At 36.8% G+C, this 23,263-nt stretch overlaps 1 protein-coding gene across 1 annotated transcript in view; it reads left to right on the top strand.

Annotated features, from left to right (window-relative positions):
• Positions 1-23,263, top strand: part of TTN (titin) — a 238,891-nt gene that overhangs the window by 129,130 nt on the left and 86,498 nt on the right. The window contains exons 142-170 of the mRNA XM_084209604.1: positions 2,452-2,526; positions 3,395-3,475; positions 4,451-4,555; positions 5,071-5,148; positions 5,913-5,990; positions 9,746-9,796; positions 10,439-10,834; positions 11,025-11,300; positions 11,537-11,812; positions 11,995-12,134; positions 12,602-12,728; positions 12,814-13,077; positions 13,186-13,452; positions 13,585-13,848; positions 14,272-14,411; positions 14,538-14,664; positions 14,777-15,043; positions 15,135-15,401; positions 15,865-16,131; positions 16,218-16,357; positions 17,278-17,404; positions 18,158-18,300; positions 20,249-20,372; positions 21,242-21,508; positions 21,664-21,761; positions 21,895-22,063; positions 22,173-22,439; positions 22,580-22,846; positions 22,935-23,213. Coding sequence (XP_084065730.1) covers positions 2,452-2,526; positions 3,395-3,475; positions 4,451-4,555; positions 5,071-5,148; positions 5,913-5,990; positions 9,746-9,796; positions 10,439-10,834; positions 11,025-11,300; positions 11,537-11,812; positions 11,995-12,134; positions 12,602-12,728; positions 12,814-13,077; positions 13,186-13,452; positions 13,585-13,848; positions 14,272-14,411; positions 14,538-14,664; positions 14,777-15,043; positions 15,135-15,401; positions 15,865-16,131; positions 16,218-16,357; positions 17,278-17,404; positions 18,158-18,300; positions 20,249-20,372; positions 21,242-21,508; positions 21,664-21,761; positions 21,895-22,063; positions 22,173-22,439; positions 22,580-22,846; positions 22,935-23,213 — 5,427 coding nt within the window. The remainder of the gene's footprint in view (positions 1-2,451; positions 2,527-3,394; positions 3,476-4,450; positions 4,556-5,070; positions 5,149-5,912; positions 5,991-9,745; positions 9,797-10,438; positions 10,835-11,024; positions 11,301-11,536; positions 11,813-11,994; positions 12,135-12,601; positions 12,729-12,813; positions 13,078-13,185; positions 13,453-13,584; positions 13,849-14,271; positions 14,412-14,537; positions 14,665-14,776; positions 15,044-15,134; positions 15,402-15,864; positions 16,132-16,217; positions 16,358-17,277; positions 17,405-18,157; positions 18,301-20,248; positions 20,373-21,241; positions 21,509-21,663; positions 21,762-21,894; positions 22,064-22,172; positions 22,440-22,579; positions 22,847-22,934; positions 23,214-23,263) is intronic.

Below are 23,263 nucleotides of genomic sequence, written 5' to 3'. Positions count from 1 at the left end.
TCTCTCTTCTCTGAATACCTTTCCCCTTGTTTCACTGGTGTATACATTGCCAGATGAATAATCTGCTGCTTAAATTTATTATTCTTCATGTTTTGTATGCCCTCCTCCTTTTCGTCATTGCTCTTTTCACTGTTATTTGTATATATGTGTCTTAATATTAAAAAAAATTAAAATTTACTAATATCTTTAAAGAAACGGAAGAGAGAAGAGTCCCAGAAGAGAAAGTGCCTCTTACAACACCTAAAAAGCCACAATTAGAAAAACCAGAGCTTCCTCCAACAGAAGGTACATATTGCCAGGAGGCACCTCCTGAGAATAAGTGTTTTCTATACTCTCTCTTTTCTTTATTCATAACTGAGTCTATAAAATTTGTCTTTCTAATGTAGCCTACCTTGAGAAAGACCGGAGCACAGTCTTTCATGGTTATGGCCACTGTTACTGTGATTTTTGTGTGCGCTAGATGTCTTTGTCTTTTTATGTTTCATATGTACATTTATATACACAAAAATAAAAGAAACTTAATATTTTTTTTAAGTGGCTGAGGTGCCCAAGAAACCTGTCTCAGAGGAGAAAGTACCTGTTCCCATTCCTAAAATACCTGAACCACTACCAAGTGAAGGTTTGTGCCACCATAGATTTTAAGAACAATCCTTTGTCCTGTTCTTCTGAGTATAAGCTTTAAAGTAGACATTTTCCTTTTTCTCCTGTTGTGATGTTTGTGAGTTGTTCACTTCATATTTTAGATCATACTAGTCAATATTTCTTGTATCCATTAGCATATCTTCATATTTGGAAGTAAAATATATGCTCCTGCATAGGATATGTCTGTTTTTAAGATAATATTAAATGCCCACTAAATTGGACTCTCTCAAAAGTTAGTATTTATGTTGCTGTTATAATTTTGAATTAATTGCGAGCATTGACATTTTTATTCTTTCCGGTTATGATAACTCATCCACAAATTTAATGTTTAGTTTCTATTTTATACATACAAAATTCTGTCCTTCACACAATCTTCACTTATGCTTAGAAAGAAAGTGGTTTTCAAAATCTTGCTGCAAAGGTAACAGATAGAATGATTAGTTATCCTAACATGTATTTGTCTGTGTCTGTTGAAGTAGATTTGCTCTTAGTTATATCTGTATAGCTGTTCACGTGAAACAATCTTATAATTGAAAACTTACACCAATTGTCAATATTCTTTAAAGAATATGAAATCATAAAGGAGATAGAGCCTGAAGAAGCAGAAGAAATTCCAGCTGTAGAAGTTGAAGAACCTTTACCAGTTGAAGGTATACAAAGTACTTCCCCAGAGGCTGCCACACACCTTTCTTTCATCATCATCATAATCATCATCATCATCATCATCATCATCATCATGTGCAGATGTTTCTTGCTCTCTCATTTTTCACACATGTGCCTGTGTCTTGTAGGTCACCTCTTCGTTGTAGGTCTTTCTGTGATTCTTCCATTGTGTTCTGGAAATTATTTCTAATCATTTAACTATAAGTACAATCTGAAGATTATTTTAAATGCTTTCATTTTGTTTCTTGTCCACAAGAGTCTTCCCATCATTTGGTTTTCTACTTTAGTTCTCATGTTATTAACATGCTTTTTAAAGTCAGCTTGGATATTTGTATTGTGTGCATGCCTTGAAGCAGTAACCTAAGGGTCTTTCATGCTCCCATTTAATTCAATGACATTTTTTCCCTGGCTTCACTGGAAATGGAAAATGGTGCTCTTTAGGTTTGCACATTACTCTTCTCATAACCACCATCATAGGAAATTTATTCTAAATCTACCTAATGTTATTTAAAGTGCCGCAACCTGAAAAGAAGGTCCCTGAAAAGCGAAAACCACCACCACCGCCACCCGCTCCAAAAGAAGATATTAAACTGGCAAAAGATCTACTTAAAGGTATAATCATCTGAAGCCATAATAATGGTGGAAACTCAATCTTTTAAATTTATACTGATCAACCATGAAAAGCATGCTTTTAGACTATAATTTTGTGTCTTTTTTATTTCTTTTCTAATATACTATATTTTAATGGTGCGCCTCACTAATGCTCAGTCCGTCATGATTTTTTATCAGTGCTTACATGGGTTCTTTTCAATAATTACAGGAAAAAAATTATTAAAACCATTTTAATCAAGTTAACACATTCTTCTATCCTTACCATAATTCTTCTCTCTTTAACATATTCTTACAAATGAAAAGAATCCCCAGCAATAATTTGCTGGTGTTATATGATCACAGGTTTCAGATCAATTGTGCTTCCTACAGACCATCTGACTTTTTCTAAACAGTTAATCAGCAAGGATCTTGGCTTTGCAGCTTTTGTCCTTCTTTTACATCAATACTATTAATGAGGTGTTCGGATTTTTTAGAAAACACCTTTCTTTTTGCAGTCTAATATGTGTTGTAAAATTCAAATAATTTTCTTTAAAGCTCCTGAGGCAAGGAAGAAAGTTGTGGCCGCAAAACCTGGTGAGCCTCCGAAACTGGAACCTCCACCTGCTAAAGGTACCTAGCTAATATAAGAATCTAGCTTAAAATAAACCTCTCATGACCCCAAAGTTGTAGTTCTCAGTATCTTCTTGTTTAGTTTGCTCAAATACATCAAAACACTGTCTATGTTAGATTATGCTCAACATGCACCCCCACCTTGGGGGTGTGTTTGTGTTGTATTTATGTCCACGTTAATCGAACATCATGCAGTCTGTGAGATGTAAGAGAAACACAGAAAAGTGAGTTTTTATGAGTTTTATCACTTGTGTAGGTGCTCACTTTGGTATTCTGCTTAGATACAAATAAAAAATGAAATACTCTTTAAATGTATACACCATTGTTTCAACATACTTAGTTTACACTTTCTAAACAAGGGAATTAATAATGTATTGAGCAAGCCACTTCACAGGTATGCCTTTATATTATTCATATGTACTGGAATTTAAGATAAGCTAAGCAGTGGACATTCCTTCTTAATGCTGTTCCAAGTTTAGAGATTAAAGTGGATCCTTATGAATATCACAGACAGACAACTCTTAAGAATAGATATGTAACATAAGCCTGTAGTGAAAAGGACAAGGAAATAAAAATGTTATGATGATGATTGTTCTTGAATACAGAACATTTGTAGTTTTCTCAAACCATACTTCTGTTGATTTGTATGAAAACTTTTGCTTTATACATAAGCTTAGATGACAGCTATATGCAAATTATGTAGAAAATATATTAAAACTATTGGCTTCAATAGCAACAGTTTAACCTTTGATTTTAATATTCAGTAGTGGACTAGTATTTGATTTGTGTGTTTGGACATGGGAGTTGTTGGTTAACTCTTAGTGCTGTTATGATCCTATAATAAAATCTGGAATAATATTCTTTTAAGTGCCTGGACTTGTAAAGAAACCTCGCAAAGTAATTCCTGAGCCTACTCCACCACCAAAAGAAGAAGTTGTTTTGAAAAGAGGTACAGTAACTTGGCTCTGTTTTTAAAAACCCAGCGTTTTAACACTGATCAGCATGATCCCCTTCCTAAGTAAAATTGTTTCACGTGTGTGGTATGGAACATTACATGATCAAATACTGTCTGATGTCTGTTTCCTGGGAAAGGCAGCTGTACTGCAGGGAGCAAGGGGGTAGCCTGAAAGTCTTTCAGATGCAAAGGATCTGTAATGAAAGCAGAGCAGAACAATGAAAATCTAGTTCCCTATCTCTCTGTGTTCTGTTTTCCTTTTCTCTTTGTGCTAGAGTTGAGAGTCTTCCACTGCCCACAGTGTGTTATTAAAGTTACACATGTAGTCTATGTATTCTCTTTTGTGGTTTTCTTACAAGTACCACACAGATCACAGAACCCCATGGTACTATTGGACATCAGCCCCATTTCCTGCAAAGTCTGGAGCATTCTGAATCATTTGGTGCTCAACTGTTGCTTAGAAAGATAAAGCATTATTTCCAATTCTCTTTGAAATACCACAGAGGGATGATTCATGCTTGTGTACCTTGTACCTTCAAATTTAAGACAACATAATAAAATATAATATTCCATTTTTTAGATGAGACTGTCATTACATACCCAAGATGGAGAACTGAGAGGACAAAATCAAGTGAAATCAATAAAATGGAAAAGAGACATTATATAAATTTGAGCTCTCCAAATACAATACTTGCGGATTTACATTAAAATTGCATTTAAAAAAACATTAAAATCTTTTCTCTCAAATGGACTGCTCTTAATAAAAATGTCTTTTTTCCTTAGATGACTTGTATTTAAATTACTTTCAGAATAGTATCTTGAATAGTTACACAAATCTTCCATTTCTATTGAGCTATATATATTATTTTCTGGTTTCTTTATGATTGATGTTTTAATCTTTTTCCTGTTCACTGTCTTATTCTTTTGTTTGCATGTGCTTTAAAAACTGAGATTTCTTTTCTTTTGAAGTTCTTAAAAAGAAACCTGAAGAGGAAGAACCTAAACCAGAAAAAGTACCTAAACCAGAAGTTAAACCAGTACCTACACCAATAGAAAAAATTAAGAAACCTGAAGGTACTAGATTACTATCAAATATATTTATTGAATTTTTTTTTTTTTAATCCCACTATTAAGTAGTGTTTTCTTAAGTTCAGGAATGAAACTGGTGTCTTAAAAGATAGCTTGCATTGGCCTAATTGTGCAGTTTGTCTTGTCTGGGTGCACAACAAAGTTTGACATTCACATTTGGGTCTGAATTCTGCATTTTGGGAGTGTTTCTCAATCTTCATCGTGTATAGAAAGAGCTTTACAAATATTTTATATAATACTCATAAAAACATAACTACAGCAAAACAGTTAATCCAAACATTTTTTAGGTAACATTTTACAAATATGTGTCCTTTTACCCATTTATAGTTTCTAATTTACTCCAATCTTACTCTAAGAAATATATGTTCCTAAACCTTATGAACATCTGCAACTGTTTACGTGTAAAAACAATGAAAGCTTTTAAATACACTTGAGGGCATTCTATCTAGAGATAAAAGGTGTTTTAATATATCTTATAAAATAAAAATATTATTTTAAAGTCCCAGAAGTTCCTACGAAGAAAACTGAGATACCTGCCATAAAAAAAGAGGAGAAACCTGTGCTTGAACCACCAAAAGGTACAGACGTGTGGTGCTCTTTTTCCTTATTGCAGCAACTAAACAACATTCAGTGCTGAATATCATGCTATATTAACATAATGCATTACTGTCCTCCAGTCTGTCATGACTACTGTGTCCTCATTAACCATTTTGCAGTCTTCTGGATTTCTTGTTGTCTTTATTCTTCAATGCTTGAAAAAGTCATCTTTTTTTCATTGTTTACAATCTTGCTTTACAAGAGTTAATTTCAAGGTAATTTCTTGGTTTTTTGGCAAAATAAAATAGAAACCAATGAATTATGTCTTCATTTAGCTCTGTGTTGTTTATTCTAACTTCTAATGCTCAATGTGTTTGCAAAAAAATGTAAACTAACCTACTTGTAATTTCTGTGTTTGAAATGGCAGAAACTAAGCAAGCATCTGTCCCAGTTCCTGGGCCTGAACCTAAACCTGTAGTAGGTAAGAATTCTTTAGTTGTGAATACTGGTGAAGCCTTTCTTGTGTGTCTAGTATTTTCCATTCAGGGATATCTTGCTAAAAGGACATTCATAGAATCATAGAATACCAGGTTGGAAGGTGACTTCCTGGGTAATCTGGTCCAACCTTTCCTGGCAAAAACACAGCTTTGACAACATAACTCAGCACCTTGTGCAGCAGAATACTGAAAGTGTCCACCCAAAGGCCTTAGAATTAAGAAGAATAGAACTTTCCTATCCATCAACAAAGCATTTTAAAGAATATCATACTTAAAGTAATGTATTCAAACTTTTTTCCCCCATGCAGCTCTAAAATCTCCAAAACCAGCTGAAGAACCCACTGTTACTGCTCCAGTGACAGCTCCAGTTGTTGGAAAGAAAGCAGGTATTTATATGTATTCTGTGCTATTTAGAAGGTTTTTCTCTGACAAACCTAAATACCTTCAGAATAAAAAGAGGGAAGAGCTGTACTATAACTCATTCATTACAGGAAGATTTGGGGTCCTATTCAAGGATCTTGTTACTCTAGGTAATGTCACCTAATTTAAAGCAAAAACTGATATACTATGGAGACCAATCTGTGCTCTTTTGTCTGGATAGTAATATGTGTGTCTTTATTTGTTGTTCTACTATGAAATTTGCATATTCTGTTGTTTTCTTGATGTTCCTCATGTCCTGACATATGTTATGTGAATTGTATCTTGTATTTTCTGTGTAGACAAAGAGAAGTCGTTGTGTTGTTTGGTTTCCTGTTTTTGATTTGTCATTGAAGCCCTGAGAAAAACCAACAGTGATGTTGAAGAATTAGGGTATTGCTACTTCTGTCTGCCATGCTTAGGACCCTGGAACAAAGCCTGCTGAGAAAAAAAAGAGCTGGGATGGTTCCATTTCCTCTGAAACACTCAGAGAACTGAAACACTGTGCTCCACCAGCAGAGCTGATGTCCATTCTGCTCACCCACCATTCAAAAGGCTTCATGTTGCAGTAGAGCTCAGATCCTGGGCATTTAGAAGCCAAATCATTTCAGTCTCTTGGCCATTGATCTGGTGATGTAGTCTGCAGTGGCACAATTAACTATTTTGTGTCAGTGACCAGATAGCTGTCATTTTCTGCTACTTTTAACCTACACTGGATTTAAACTGGTGGTCGAATGAGACACTGCTCAGAGTGGTTTACTTAGGTTTTCTGTTTATGTGTGCTGTCCTTGCCTTTCTTTTGTGGTTGTGTTTTAAGTTTCTGTTGTGTGGAGAAGTGTTCTATGTTCATTTTATTTCAGGTATATTTGTAAAATTTGTCTTAAATATAATGTTCTTGATTCTTATTCTTATGGATTTTTACTCTTTAAATTACCTATGGAACCTTTGTAGCTGCAGAAAAGCCTGATGCACCATCTGTACTAAAACATAGAGGTAAAATGCCCTCAGTGGAAGAAGAAAAGCCTGAGTCAATTGTGTTGAAGAAGGTTTCAGTTGAAAAAAGCTTGCATGTAAAAGAGAAAGTAAGTCCTAAGGAGACAGTTCCGGCCATAGAGCCACTTGAGTATAAAATCTCACTGGAAACAGCTGGAATACTGAATTCAGAGACAGATGAGCAGGAGAAAGTATCTCTTAAATATTTTGTCCTGGCTTCTGAGGAAGAGGAACCAGAAATGACACCTGTAGTTTCAGAGAAGACTACCCTTACAGGTGAGAAATTAAAAGTTGAAATGGATCACATTACTTACACAAAGAAGGAACTACCACTACCGGATGAGGAAGTGATTTCTATAACATCTGAACATGTGGAAAGAGATTCTGGAGAAGAAAAAGAGGATGAAATTAAATTCCCTGTTCATAGGGAAGATGCCATAGAGAAGGCCTCTGAAAAGCTTAGTGTTCTTCATGAAGGAAAGATTCCGAGCCATGAAAAAGAAGAAATTGAATCAACTTGTGTACCTAAACCCAGAAAGCCAGATCAGCCTAGGGACCAAAAAGGACTTCTAGGAAAAGATAAAAAATCCAAAAAAAGTTTGCAGCCTGAAAAATTTCATAGTAAGGATAAAACTTCATTTGTACAGGATATCATAGAAGACACAGACAGAGCTGAAACTTCTCAGCTTAGAAATGAAAATGAGAGAGGAGGTTTTACTCCAGAGAAAGATGAAATTCCTCTTGATGAATCTACGAAGGGACGTGGCATTCAAAGTAAAATTCAGAGGCTGCAGCAATCTGGTAGCACAGTACCTGAAATTCCTATAGATAAGATTCTTAACAAAGAAGCAAAGAAAATGGAAGATATTCAAGATGATGAGAAAGGTAAGAATCTGGATTATTCATCAGCAGAAGTACACCCCTTAGACCTGTCTGGGGAGGCTCAGCCAGGAGTGAGAAAAGATGTTGACCTAGAGCACCCCACTGAAGATGAGGAAGTTCCTGGAGAAAAACCTCACACCATCTTTAAACCATCTGTTCTTAAGTCAGAAGGAGTAGAAACTAAAGCAAGAGAAAAATACTCTACAGAGAAAGAAGCTCATTATGAGGAGGGTTTAGGGCAATTGTTGACTGAGAAAACACTCCTAAGTGATAAAGAGACAGGCAAGAAGATTTTACCAGAGAAGGAAGAAAAAGCTATCTTCAGCACCCACCTTAAAAGAGGCAAAATTAGGCAGTTGGATGCCCCTGAAAGTCTGCCTGTGGAAAAAGAGTTTGATACAGTGATTACAGGAGGAATGGAAAGTGAAGTTTCCACAGGAGAACATCAAAAGGGAATCGTATCTGAGTCAGTAAAGAAAGTTGCTATTCAGCCACCGCAAAGCCAAGAGGAAAAACAAATTCAAGAAGTTCATACCATTCAGGATGAACATAAGGAAACTCTGGCTAACAAAAGCAGAAAAGGTAAAATTGAAGAAAAGCAAGCTACAGAAGGTGTATCAGATGAAAAAGCATCACCTGAACATGGCATTGGAAAAAGCACACCTGGTACCATGAAAAAAGAGAAGGGAAAGCTCTTAGACAAAGTATCATCAAGCAAAGGGATCCTTGCGAATGGAGAAGATACTTCTTCCTCAAGCATAGGTAAGGTAATAACTTCAAAGAAAGCAGGAGGAGAGAAAGAATACCAGAAACCAGAACCTGCTCACCTGACTGAGCAGGCTGCTAGACCTGAGAGTGAAAATAAGAATTTGGATGAACCTGGAGAACCACGTGAAGTTCTGGATGTTCCAGCAAAGTCTCATGCAAAGCGAGGTGAGGAAGACCGATGCCAAATTCTTCCACGAAGTGCTTGTACCATTTGCTTCAGGAGAGTGCCACCTGCCATTGTGTTTTAGTAACACCATTCGCAATTCCATCAAGTCTGTCAGCTGGCTTCACTGGCATTCAGCCACTCTTCACGTGTTTGTCCTACCTGTCTGTACACACAGCTGTGTGATCACGGTTCATTGTCTTAGTCTTACACTTTTCTGAGACTTCATGACTCGTTCTGTGTGCCATTGTCTTCTCAGGAAAACTCACACTTTTTTTTTTTTTAATATTCATTTTTCCATCCACTGCGACAAAATCTGTCCTGCATTTCATTCATATCATTCTCCCATTAAAAGTATCTTTCATATTTCCCTTCACAAAAAGGTAACCAGAGGCCTCATAGCACAGGTAATATTTTCAAAAGTCTGTGATGATTCATCACAAATTAGGTTACTAACAGGACATCCCTCACTTGTAAAAGTTCTGCATTGTCCTGAATATTTAATTTACACAGCTTATATTTTTCTGGTTTTCATTAGTAAAAGGGTGTGGGTTTTTTTAAAAAAAAGACAACCTTATATAATTTTAATAGGCACTTATAGTATTTTGTCAAGGAATAACAAAATTTTACAAATTAATGGGCACAACACCACAATAAGGTAATAGGAGCTTTTAAGTTGCCTGTTAAGCTCTGCTGCTGAATAGATCATTCCCATACTTCAGGATATTGAACTGACTATTGAGATATAGAGAGTATATGCTCTATAAAAATAGAGATATGTTTATAGCCTTTCCTCCCCTTTTACATGTAGGGAACTGAAAGAATTAAAAATCTGACATATAAAATAAATACTTGTCTTAGTTTCAGTAAGTATATTTATTTAACTACATTTCTAATAATCTTGCTGTTCTACTGCAGAGGCCAAGCCACCAAAAGAAGAATCTCCGAAGGGTATCAGTCCAGTCAAAGGTAGGATATTACAAGCAATACCTTGTCATGGTCTAACACCAGCTGGCAGTCAGGCCCCAAACAGCAACTCCCTCACTCCCTTATGGTGGGAAGGAGGAAAGAATAAGAAGGGTAAAAGTGAGAAAACCCACAGGTTAGCCAAAATCAGAGCACACAAGCAAAGCAAGGTAAGGAATTCACTCACTGCTTCCCATGAGCAGGGGCATGCTCACCCATATGTGGGATGCCCTTCCATCCCTTGAAGGGCAAATGTCACAACTCTGAATGCTCCCCTCCTCCCCCCACCTTCTTCTTTCCCCTGCCTTATATACTGAACATAACACCACATGGTGTAGGATATCACTTTGGTCCGTTGGGATCAGCTTTCCTGGCTGTATCACTTCCCAGTTTCTTGTGAACTCCCAGCCTTCTCAGTGGTGGGGCTGTATGAGAAGCAGAAAAGGCCTTGGCTCTGCAAGAGCCTCTCGGCAATCACAAAAATATCTCTGTATTATTAACACTGCTTTCAACACAAACCCAAAACACAGCCCCATACTAGCTACTTAGGAGACTTTTAAATCTCCCCCAACCAAAATCACCACAGCCTACAATCAAAAGCAATTAACCACGATTAGTTTGTTAACTTCTGAATCTGAATTACAGCCAAGAAGACACCTTCACCAGCAGATGCAGAAAGAAGGAAACTCAGGCCAGGCAGCGGTGGTGAAAAACCTCCTGAAGAGCCTCCATTTACTTACCAACTCAAGGCTGTACCTCTGAAGTTTGTCAAGGAGATGAAAGATATAGTGCTAAAAGAAGCTGAGTCTGTTGGGTCTTCTGCAATCTTTGAAGTCCTTATTTCACCATCCACTGCAATTACCAGCTGGATGAAAGATGGAAGCAATATCCGAGAGAGCCCAAAACACAAGTTTATTGCTGATGGCAAAGATAGGAAGCTGCATATTATTGATGTCCAGCTGTCTGATGCTGGTGAATATACTTGTGTATTAAAACTGGGCAACAAAGAGAAGACCTCTACGGCCAAACTTATTGTTGAAGGTATTCCATGTTTCAAATTTATCAATAGGCTAGCCACTCCTCAAACTAGAGCTGGTGCTTTGTAATTTTACAGTAGTTGGTAGATGCATGCTTTTGTTTCCTTCAGTCACTACACATATTATATAAGGTATTTCTGCATGACATGTTCTATGTATAGAGGAGACAAATCAAAATAATTTGTTTCCCACAGAACTCCCAGTGCGGTTTGTGAAAACCCTTGAAGAAGAAGTGACTGTCATTAAAACCCAGCCACTGTACTTAACATGTGAGCTTAACAAAGAAAGAAATGTGGTCTGGAGAAAGGATGGTAAAATCATCAAAGCCAAGCCTGGGAAATTTGCCCTGGGTGTTATTGGTTTGTCACATTCCCTCACAGTCACGGATTCAGATGATTCTGATGCTGGCACTTACACTGTTACTGTGGAAGACTCTGAACTATCATGCTCATCTTGTGTTAAGGTAGTAGGTAAGTAACAAAAATCATGTTCTTTTTTCTCTTGAGGGTATTTGGGCTGCTTCAAAATTATGAATACCTTTTCTCATTGTTTTACAGTATAAGTGGACAGATAAGATTTTTACAGCTATCAAAAGCTTGTTGTAGTACAAAATCTCTTAGTCCTCTTTATTCTTATTTTTTATGACACATCTGTTTGTAATAAAAGTCTGCTAAGCTGTTTTCTTGTGTAACTTTTTGTCCTGCAGAAGTTATAAGGGACTGGTTAGTAAAGCCCATAAGAGACCAGCATGTTAAACCAAAAGGAACAGCTACTTTCAGCTGTGACATTGTCAAGGATACACCAAACATTAGATGGTTCAAAGGAGATGAGGAAATCCCTGCTGAACCCACTGACAAGACAGAAATCTTGAAAGAAGGAAATAAAATTTTCCTGAAAATCAAGAATGCTGGTCCTGCTGATGTTGGAGAATATGCAGTGGAAGTTGAAGGTCGCAGATACCCAGCAAAACTGACCCTTGGTGGTAAGGAAGCTTTTATTAGGATTATATTTAATCATCTTGTAGGCCAGTGTTGAAAAATGTCTAAATGAACAAACATTGAAGGTAAACCTAATTATTAAACAAATATTAAAGGTAACCTGAATTATTATAAAGCTCTATCAAAACTTGATCTAATCATACATGCGTTTATTTGTGCATTGTAGAACGTGATGTTGAACTTCTGAAGCCATTAGAGGATGTTACAGTTTATGAGAAGGAAACAGCAAGCTTTGATACAGAAATATCTGAAGATGATATTCCTGGTGAATGGAAGCTGAAAGGAGAAGTCCTGAGACCTTCGCCTGTAAGCATCCTTGAATTTTAAAACACAATTTATTTAAATTAAATGCTGTGAACAGGTTCCTTGAAAGTTATCTTTTTGTTAAGACTTGTCGTTGATACTCAGTCCAGAATATATGATTAAAAAAACTGTTTCTCTAAATAAGGATTATATATATATTATATTTATATATAAAAGCTAATTTCTTAAGTATTACAGCACATAATTCAAGCAATAATAGAAATATCCTACATACATTGTGGGAATGATTCTGACATTCTAAAGAAGTATGGAATGCTGAAGAGATGCACTGCATATTTTAATTATTGAGTCAAAGTGTTCACTTTCCATGAAAAACAATCTAATTCTTCCTACCTGACTCTTTAACATGTATAGAATGTTTATGAAAATCCCTTTATTAAAAACACCTAGCAGCAAGGCGTTTGCATTACGTTGGTATTTGTATTTAACGAAGTCTGTCACCTCCCCAGACGTGTGAAATCAAAGCTGAAGGAGGAAAACGCTTCCTGACCTTACACAAAGTCAAGTTAGAGCAAGCTGGGGAAGTCCTTTACCAGGCCCTGAACGCTGTCACCACAGCCATCCTGACCGTGAAAGGTACAGAGCCCCACGGGGTGTGGCCCCAGCTGGGACAGAGCTCACACGAGCTCGGTACAAATGGTGTGTTCCCTTCTGCTTCCAGAAATCGAACTGGACTTCGCTGTGCCCCTGAGAGATGTCACTGTCCCTGAGAAGCGCCAAGCAAGGTTTGAGTGTGTCCTGACCAGAGAGGCCAATGTTATATGGTCCAAGGGCACCGATATCATCAAGGTTGGAGAAAAATTTGACATCATTGCAGATGGAAAGAAGCACATTCTTGTTATCAATGATTCACAGTTTGATGATGAGGGAGAATACACTGCTGAAGTTGATGGCAAAAAGAGTACAGCAAGACTGTTTGTGGAAGGCAAGTGTTTTCTCATGGGCAAAAGAACAAAAAAAAAAAGATAAAGAATTTATCTTTCAGGACTACATTAGCCTTTTTTCTGATTGTATTTATGTGTCTGCATTACAGGTGTGAGGCTGAAGTTCATCTCACCGCTGCAGGACCAAACAGTGAAAGAGGGGGAAACAGCCCACTTTCAGTTTGAGCTTTCCCATGAAGACATGCCTGTGAAATGGTTCAAAAATGACAAGAGACTTCACACAAGCAGAACAGTTTTGATTACTTCAGAAGGGAAAGTTCATAAACTAGAAATGAGAGAAGTAACACTTGATGATATCTCAGAAATAAAGGCCGTTGTCAAGGACTTGAACACACAAGCCAACCTGAAAGTCTTAGGTAATTACATAAAAAATGTGAAACCTGCTATAGAATAAATATTAATCATTTTTATAAGTAGAAAGTGACAAAATATTGACATTTTAGTATATTTCTATAACTAATTTATCTTATCCACTATGACTTTTGTAGAGGCCGATCCATATTTCACTGTGAAATTACAAGACTACAGTGCTGTGGAGAAAGATGATATTACTCTGGAGTGTGAACTTAGCAAAGATGTGCCAGTAAAATGGTACAAAGATGGTGAAGAACTAATAGCTTCCAACAGAATTTCCATAAAAACGGATGGCTTGCGCCGTATCCTGAAGATCAAGAAGGCTGCAGAGAGTGACAAAGGTCTTTATGAGTGTGACTGTGGGACCGACAAGACAAGTGCCAACATCAGCGTTGAGTGTAAGTAACCGTAAATGTACCTGTGAAAGGGATGCTGTTATGATGAATGGCTGAAACATCTAGATTTAAAGTTATCAACAGTGATTACAAGAGACAATATATTTGATTATTACTGGAGAAAGTTACTCTCTGTCCAGTTACCATCACGAAATAAAAGCAGTTTAGTTCACTGTAACAGGTATCTGGATAAATTATTAGGAAATATATTCCTTCCAAAAATAACTACATTTTCAGACATAGAAGGAGGTTGTAGACTGCCCTTGCTGCTTTTTAGGAAGAGGTTAGATAAACATTTACTGGTCATAGCATTTGAATGCCCAAAAGAAAGAAAAGGGAGAGACTTAAGGTGCCTTCCAGTATTATATTTCTGTGATATACAATTTGTGAGTAAACAGGTGCAAACTTTGGATTTTTTTTTTTTAGCTCGCTTAATTAAAGTGGAGCGCCCACTGTATGGAGTGGAAGTATTTGTTGGTGAAACAGCACGCTTTGAAATTGAAATTTCTGAGCCTGATGTCCATCCTGTATGGAAGCTAAAAGGAGAAACCCTAACACCTTCACCTGTAAGGATTCTTCTTTATTTTTAGACCATCATTTCCAGCAGAAAAACATTAATAATAATAGTGTTTTCTTAGTGGTTTCTTAGAATATTAATATTTGGGGTGGGGTGTGTGTTTCTTTATCACCAGGACTGTGAAATCATTGAAGATGGGAAGAAGCATATTCTTGTCCTTCATAACTGCAGACTTGATATGACTGGAGAAGTGTCTTTCCAAGCTGCCAATGCTAAAAGTGCTGCCAATCTGAAAGTGAAAGGTACAGTCTGCACTTGGCCAGTATTTCTGTGTGTATTTCAGGGCATCAGAACAAATCTAGTGTCAGAAAGTACCGTATGAACTGATCTGAAAGAGCTCTTCTTTGATTTCAGAGCTGCCTCTTATCTTCATCACCCCGCTGAGTGATGTGAAGGTCTTTGAGAAGGATGAAGCGAAGTTTGAATGTGAGGTGTCCAGAGAGCCCAAGACTTTCCGCTGGCTGAAAGGAACGGAAGAGATCACTCCTGATGAAAGATTCGAAATCGTTTCAGATGGAACAAAGCATGCTCTGATTATTAAATCTGTTGCCTTTGAGGATGAAGTAAAATACACATTTGAAGCTGAGGATAAAAGAACAAGTGCCAAGCTAATTATTGAAGGTTTGTTAGACTTTGTCTTTCTAGGAAAGTTTTGCATCACATACTTGCATAGTTTCTATTGATAACATTATGCCATATTGTGTTGTTATAGGTATCCGCCTGAAATTCATCACTCCTCTCAAGGATGTAACAAAGAAGGAGCGAGAAACTGCAGAGTTCACTGTGGAACTCTCCCATGAAAATATCACTGTGGCCTGGTTCAAGAATGACCAACGATTACATACCAGCAAAGTGGTTTCAATGACAGATGATGGCAAATTCCATACGCTCACAATCAAAGATCTTACTATTGATGATACTTCTCAGATAAAGGTGGAAGCTATGGGCAAGTCCTCAGAGGCTAAACTCACTGTTCTTGGTAAGAATATCCAAAAGAATTTACCTGATGTATATTATCAGAAGAGTTTTATTAATAAAAATTGGTAATCAGAGGGTCTTGGGGTTGGCCTAAATCTAAATTATGATTTTGAAAATCTAACAATTTGTTTTTCTTCCTTGGATCTCCATTTACCTATTCACAAAGGATGATTACAATAACTTTAAAATTTCATGCAAAGTTGCAAAGTTAGTAAATACATACATAAAACAGTGCTCTAAAACTCCTAGAGCATCAAAAGAATGTTGTCAGTAATATTAGTAATGCCCTGAATAATTTGTTAGGTGTTTATTGTTTTCTTTTTTGTAACAGAACTGTGAAAAAAGACTATATTTAATCCTTCTTGTGGGATACAAACAGGAAATATATTTTATCGTAGAAACTAGTTGTTCTTTCTAGAAGGCTAAAACTTCGGACTGAAATATATCTTAAATTTTGCTTGCAGAGGGAGACCCTTATTTCACTGGGAAGCTGCAGGATTACACTGCTGTGGAGAAAGATGAAGTAATCCTACAATGTGAAATCAGCAAAGCAGATGCCCCGGTGAAATGGATGAAGGATGGCAAGCCAATTACTGCATCAAAGAATGTCGTCATTAAGGCTGATGGCAAAAAGAGAATCCTTATTCTCAAGAAAGCTTTGAAGAAAGATATTGGACAGTACACTTGTGACTGTGGTACTGACCAAACCTCTGCTAAACTTGATATTGAAGGTATGGCTGTTTTAATGGGCTGCTCTGTAGAAGTTTTTTGGGATCTGCTAGAAACTGAGGGAGTCAATTGCGTTTGTCTTCTGCAGACCGGGAGATTGAGATTGTGCGACCCCTGTACAGTGTGGAGGTGATTGAGACAGAGACTGCCCGTTTTGATATTGAAATCTCTGAGGAAGGTGTCCATGGCAATTGGAAGCTAAAAGGAGAACCCCTGACTGAATCAGCTGTAAGCAAATATTTCATTGTATTTTTTATGTGTGTCCCAACACTTTGCAGGGAGTATGAGGGAGGGTGACTGCAGAAACTAAATTTGATTTCCTGCTTTCAGGAAGGGTCACAATATTAAAAATAGTGGGTTTTTAATTAATAATGTTTTAAATGTAATACAAACATAATCCAAAATAGCTAAATAATAAATGATTTTTTGCATAAAACAGTACATTCTGTGTTGCTAACAATACTTAACAATCATGTATGCAACATGCAAAGACGTTGTGGAATTCACTTACACAGAATGGCATTTAAAAATGCAAACTTCTGATTTCATGCTTTTTCCTGTGTGTTTTGAGTTATATTTGGTTTAAATAGATGTAGATCACATTTCCAAATTCTTTTGCATTTCTGTGACAGCTAGAATTGGAGTTAAATGATGTAGAGCTTAATCAAATGTTATAAACTCCTTGCTGGCAAGATCTGTAAATTAAAGAAACAGTACAAACACAATTGGCAATAATTTGGCTTCTAAGAAATGGCACAAATGTCAATAATACAGAAAGACTGGAAGTGTCATGAAAATCACTGTCTCTATAAAAGAAGGAAAGGTCTTCTCAAGGCAAGGTCACAGCACAAGCTTAGCAATTTCTCGTTCCCATGGGGGAACTAGGCCTCTGACTGGTCTACATATATGCTAATATATTGGCTACTCAGCACAGAAATGTGTTGCCTCTTCCCCTTTCTTTCCAACTGTATTAAGAAGAGAGTTTGAAAAAAAAGACCTATGAATGAATGTTTATAGGGTATATTTCACATGGGCTCAAGAGTTGGGAATGGAGTAGAAGAAAGATTCATGGTGTGAGAAGTAGGGGCTCATTTGGTGAGTAGTACAAAAAAGATACTGAAAAAACTATTTCAATTCTGTTTTTGCAGGAATGTGAAATCAAGGAGGAAGGAAAAAAGCACTTCCTTACATTGTACAATGTACGCTTAGATCAAGCTGGTGGAGTAGATTTTCAAGCAGCAAATGCCAAGTCTGGTGCTCACCTTCGAGTGAAACGTGAGTGTCTTTTAAACTGTAATTAATTGATTAATTAAGTGAAAACATGGTACTCACTGCCTCTTTGGAATGGGTGGCAAATCTCTATACGGTATTGAACCCACAGCAATCCTTTCCAAAACAGCAGCTAAGGGATTAATTACTCAGGTTGTCTTAATTTTTTTTGTTAAGGAATGTCCTATGGGTTTTTAACCTTATATATCATTTATTCGCATAGGAGAAATAAAATTAAGGAGATGGCCTTGAAGCTTGCTTGATGGTCTGGCATCATATAGGCTGTTATGAAATCAAATATTGCAAGCAAAGGCTCTGCTGCACTGAAGTGTCACGTTAGCTGGAAAGGATAGGATAACAGTGATATCTGGGGATAGGGTGAGGAGCTTGATGGACAGGGACAGACTACACGGTTGAAGACCACTTGTTTCCCACTCCAATCCTAGCCCTCGCTATTTTGGAAACACATGCCTTATCTAGCAACAGGCATGCAAGGCTTGGCAAGGAGACAGATGCAGAGCAACTTTCCTGCTGACCTTGTTCAATTTAAAGAAACACGCTCTGCAAATAGGAAATTGTAGGTGACCAGCCCTCCCCTAAGAGCCCAGGGTGGCCTCTTCTATTTAGGGAATTTAAAGAGCAGCATTGCGATGTCTGGCTCTCTTGAGGGAAGCCACCATGGAGATTAGTACGTAAGGGCAGCAGCTCTCTCTTGGGTAGAAGTGACTAATCTAAAAATTATGTCTTCTCCTTACCAAGCTCGAGTAATTGGCTTGCTGAGACCCCTCAAGGATGTAACAGTGACAGCTGGGGAATCAGCAACCTTCGATTGCGAACTCTCTTATGAGGGAATCCCAGTAGAATGGTTCCTGAAAGGAAAGAAACTGGAGCCCAGTGATCAGGTAAAAAAACTAAACTTTACTTTTTCTCATGTTTCCTCCTCCTTCTTGTCTTTCAAGTCTCTTCCCCTTCTTTATTTCTTATTTATTCTCTCCCAGCTGGAGTACTAAGGCACAGCAGTATTGTACTACTGCTGCCTCAAATGCTAAATCATCCCTAAATCAGATACAACAGTTTTTCCCAGAGATTCCAGTATTCTGGAATGCTACAATTATTTATCATACAAAGGGAAACTAAGGTTCCAAAATATCAATCATTGCAACAGTGATTTTGTACCTGATTCTGTTGGGGACTCAGCCACAAGGATACTGAATAGTTTTGCTCAGGTTACCTGTGGTTACATGAGTGGATTTTGAAAGGTGCTATCAGGAAAAGTCTTTTTTTTCTCCTGAATGCTGAGTTGCAGTCCAATTCAACATATAAGGGGATTAAGAGGATTCAAATTCCATTTCAGGCATTTGTTCTGGCTCTCCAGATAACTCTCTGGGCAGATTTGCTTGTCAAGCACTTCTCACTAGCTATTTTTAACCCTTCATCAAGTGCTGGCTCTTAACTCTGAGATCTGAGCAGCCTGGAATGCAGTCAATTTAATGTTTAAAGTCAATGATAGGGGAAATAAATAAAGAAACATAAATTAATACATTAAGAAATAGAAATAGGTATTACTGGTTGTAAGACTTCTTTTTTGCATACTAGGCCTAAAAAAGTAATGGGAATGCAAATAAAAGTTGGAAACTTAAGACAAAGTAAACTTTCAAGGCATTGCATGACTTAACAAAGGTTCAGAACCTGTAATAATGCTGCTAATAATGCTTTGGTACAGATTGCTATTTCTTTTGCATACAATATTTAAGACTTTTTTTTCAGATTTTGCTAGATCTTTCTGAGCTTTAAGAAATTTGCATAAATAAATATTTAATTTTAAAATAGACTGTAGAAATAGTAAAATCAAAACATATCATTATTTTAAGGGACCCTATTTAAGGACAGATTTAAGGACAGATTTCAAACAAAGTTGAAACTCAGCAGATGAGTAATGAAATAAATCAAGATAATTACTCCCGAGTTTCAGAATAAAAATGTGAAAAGCTATTGATCAGTGCAGTAGATTGATAGTAATGACTGCCTGGCAAGCAAAATAATATATGTTCCGTATAATTCTCTGTAATGGAACATTATTTTGGTCTTTTCTGTCTGAGCTATCATTTTAATTACATGAAAAAAAAATCAGATTTCATGTAGTTTACATATACAGTCAAAAGTGCCATTTGAACAGTTGAAACTTTGTCAGGATGAAATTGAGGGTAAGCCATATATTTACTCAATGCTTTCTACCCATTCAAAATAGCCTCTTGAAATACATTTACAACTGTGTTTAAGGATCAATCTAATTGTAAAAGTTTCATTTTAGCTGTTTGCTAATTGAAACAATTTTATTACGTCTGTGGCTGGCATTCAGCTGAACATTTATAACCTTCATTCATTGAAGTGATTTTTTTTGTTTACTGTGATTGCAAAGTAGTTTCTACAATAGGTCACCACAGAAACTAATCTTTTAGGCAGAAAGTTTTACTGAATTTTAATAATAGATAGACAAATTGGCATTTCCAGAGGAGTGTACGGGGCGGGGGGGGGTGCCAAACCTCTTTATAGCTGAAAAAGTTTTTCCTTTACATGTAGCCAGCAGTAATGCCAATTTTTCCCATATATTTGCTTTTTTTTGTATTTATTAATACTTGTTCAAAATAGACATCATCTCAAGTCAGTCTCAAAATCCTCAAAACTTTGAGGACTGAGCTATATCTAGTATATACAAAAGGAAGTTGTCAAAATTTCACTTGAAAGTGGACAACTAAACTCTGCAAATCATAAATAGCATGCTATTTCATGAAATATTTCTTAAATACTTGTTGCAGATGTTCACAATGCGGTTTTTATGTATTTTGTAAGGTTGTGACCCGTGCTGAAGGGAGAGTTCACACACTTATTCTCAGAGACGTCAAGTTAACAGATGCAGGAGAGGTATCGCTGACAGCAAAAGATTTCAGAACTCAAGCAAATCTTTTTGTGAAAGGTAAGTCAGTCATTTGAGTTAAACCATAATCAGCAATAATGTTCCATTCATGAGCCATCCTGGAATAGGAAGCTGATACACACAAAGGGTGGGATCATATATACAATATTCAACTGCTAGGTAACTTCCCTGACTAAAAAAGCCACCTGCTTAAAATCTCTGCACTTCACAGAAGAGCTGAACAAGGGAAAGCACTGGAAATGGGTCAAATCTGGGAGACAAACCAGTTCATTAGGACTTCCAGGGCTTTTCTGCAGTCTTGAACATTCAATTGGCCTCAAGAGGCCCTATGAATACCATCCTATGTGGCTCCCAGTGGCTTTCTCTGTTCTTTTGAATATCCAGAAACCTGACAGAGTATAACTGCACCATCAGTCCAGGGACAAGATAACATTGTCTGTACACCCACTTGTACTACTTGCAGGCTGTGTTATCTTTGGGAAGGAAAAGAGCTGCACACACTGATCCAGTAATTCAAGGAAAAATTAGAAAAAAAAAAACCCTAAGCATTCTCTAAGCCCACAGTGTAAATTTAGAGTCACTGAGATTACATGGGTATGGTTCAGCTAAAGAAATTGAATTGGACGTCTCTGTAATGTTTTGTAATTAAAAACCCCATGGACAAAGAATATTATTCAGTTTAATCTTACAGTAGGCTGAAAATGAGGAAATTAACCTGAATTAACAAAAAATGTCTGTGTATTAAAAATATAAAATGTTTTAAGAAACCTTCATTGGCACATCTAAGGGCCTTTTTGATTATTCAGTCGAGGAAAATTAGAAAACAGCATGGGATAGTTCTATCCCACAAGCAGAAGTCTGGCTGTATTTTAGATCTTTTCTATCAAAAAGGTATCTGTTTCTTTTAGAACCCCCAGTTGAATTTACTAAACCACTTGAGGACCAGACTGTTGAAGAGGAAGCCACTGCAGTACTGGAATGTGAAGTCTCCAGGGAAAATGCAAAAGTTAAATGGTTCAAAAATGGAGAAGAAATTCACAAATCGAAGAAGTACGATATCATTTCTGAGGGCAGGGTCAGAAAACTCATCATCCGTGGCTGCACACTGGACGATGCAAAAACATATGCCTGTGATGCTAAGGATTTTAAGACATCATGTTTTCTCAATGTGGAGCGTGAGTAATTCACAGTTTTCTACAAAATGTCTGGGTGCTGTAAAGGCAATGGACCAGTGTCTATGACTGGCGGTAGTATCAATGTTGGCAACTTTTTACTTCTCTAGCACAGACTTCCCTCTATTAAAATTTAAACATTTTCTATTCTCTTACAGCCATTCGTGTCGACTTCCTGAAGCCCTTGACTGACCTTGAGGTTAAAGAAAAAGAATCTGCTCGGTTTGAATGTGAAATTTCTCGTCCAAATGTCAAGGTCTGTAGTGACACTTTTTAATCTCAGTAACTCCTTCAGATAGAGGACAAAAATTTGGTTATATTGCTATAAAAGAACATACTGAAATCTATGATGAGCATGTTAAAACCATGTTAATTTTTTTCTGGAACAGGTGAAATGGTTTAAGGATGGCATGGAAATTAGAAAAGGCAAAAAGTATGACATAATTTCTAAAGGTGCAGAACACATTCTTGTCATCAGTAAATGTGTCTTTGATGATGAAGCTGAATATTCCTGTGAAGCAAAAACAGCTCGAACTTCTGGCCTACTTACAGTGATAGGTAAACATGTTGTTTTAGTCTAATATGTGAACAATAAAAATGTGAGAGCAGGTTTGGTTTTTTTTTTTTTATGGCAGGCTTTAATCATCTTTTGAAATTCTTTTTGCAGAGGAAGAGGCTGTTTTCACAAAAAATCTTCCTGATCTTGAAGTAAATGAAAATGACACTGTAAAATTGATCTGTGAAGTTTCAAAGCCTAATGCTGAAGTTACTTGGCTTAAAGGAGATGAAGAGGTGCCTGATGGTGGTAGATTTGAACACATTTCTGATGGTAGAAAGAGAATTCTTATTATACATAATGCTCATCCTGAAGATGCTGCCAAATATACTTGCAAGCTCCCAAGCTCTAGTACAACAGGAAAACTTACTGTACATGGTAAGAGTACTCCTTTGGTGGGCTTGTATACTGGAAAGAAATTTAAAGTATTTGAAAGTCAGTAATAATTCACAACTTGTTTTATTCCATTTACTAGTAAAGAATAATATATATATATCTACAAAAATGTTTTCTTTCAGAACTTGCAGCAGAATTTCTTACCAGACCACAAAACCTTGAGGTGCTTGAAGGAGAAAAAGCTGAATTTGTCTGTACAGTATCCAAAGAAGCCATTGCAGTACAGTGGCTGAGGGGTGACGCAGTCCTGGAGCCTGGCGATAAGTACGACATCATTTCAGATGGCAAAAAGAGAACACTTGTGGTTAAAGAATCTGTTCTGGGAGATACAGGAATGTACACTGTCATGGTTGGTGAGGCTAAAGCTACAGCACACTTATCAGTGATTGGTAAGTTTTATTTTATCAATGTGTAGGTTGTTTTGTTGCATTCTTTATGCCACACGATGTCCTATTTCTTCTGTTTTCTCAATTTCAGAAAAACTCAAGATTATAACTCCTCTTAAGGACCAAGAAGTTACTGAGTGTCAAGAAATTATCTTCAACTGTGAAGTCAATAAAGAAGGTGCCAAAGAGAAGTGGTACAAAAATGATGAGGCAATATTTGATAGTGCAAAGTACATTATTGTTCAGAAGGGTGCAGTCTACACTCTCAGAATCAGAGATGCAGAGTTGAAAGATCAAGCTACCTACACCATCTCGCTGACAAACCAGAGAGGTGAACACGTTAAAAGCTCTGCCACCTTAAAAGTATTAGGTAAATAACTTGCACTACATCAAAATTGTTTCATCATTTACATTCAATTT

The sequence above is a fragment of the Fringilla coelebs genome (assembly GCF_963513975.1).
Source record: "Fringilla coelebs genome assembly, chromosome: 7".
NCBI lineage: Eukaryota > Metazoa > Chordata > Aves > Passeriformes > Fringillidae > Fringilla > Fringilla coelebs.
Note: the sequence above shows the minus strand (reverse complement) of the source record. Positions and strands in the feature narration are given on the sequence as shown.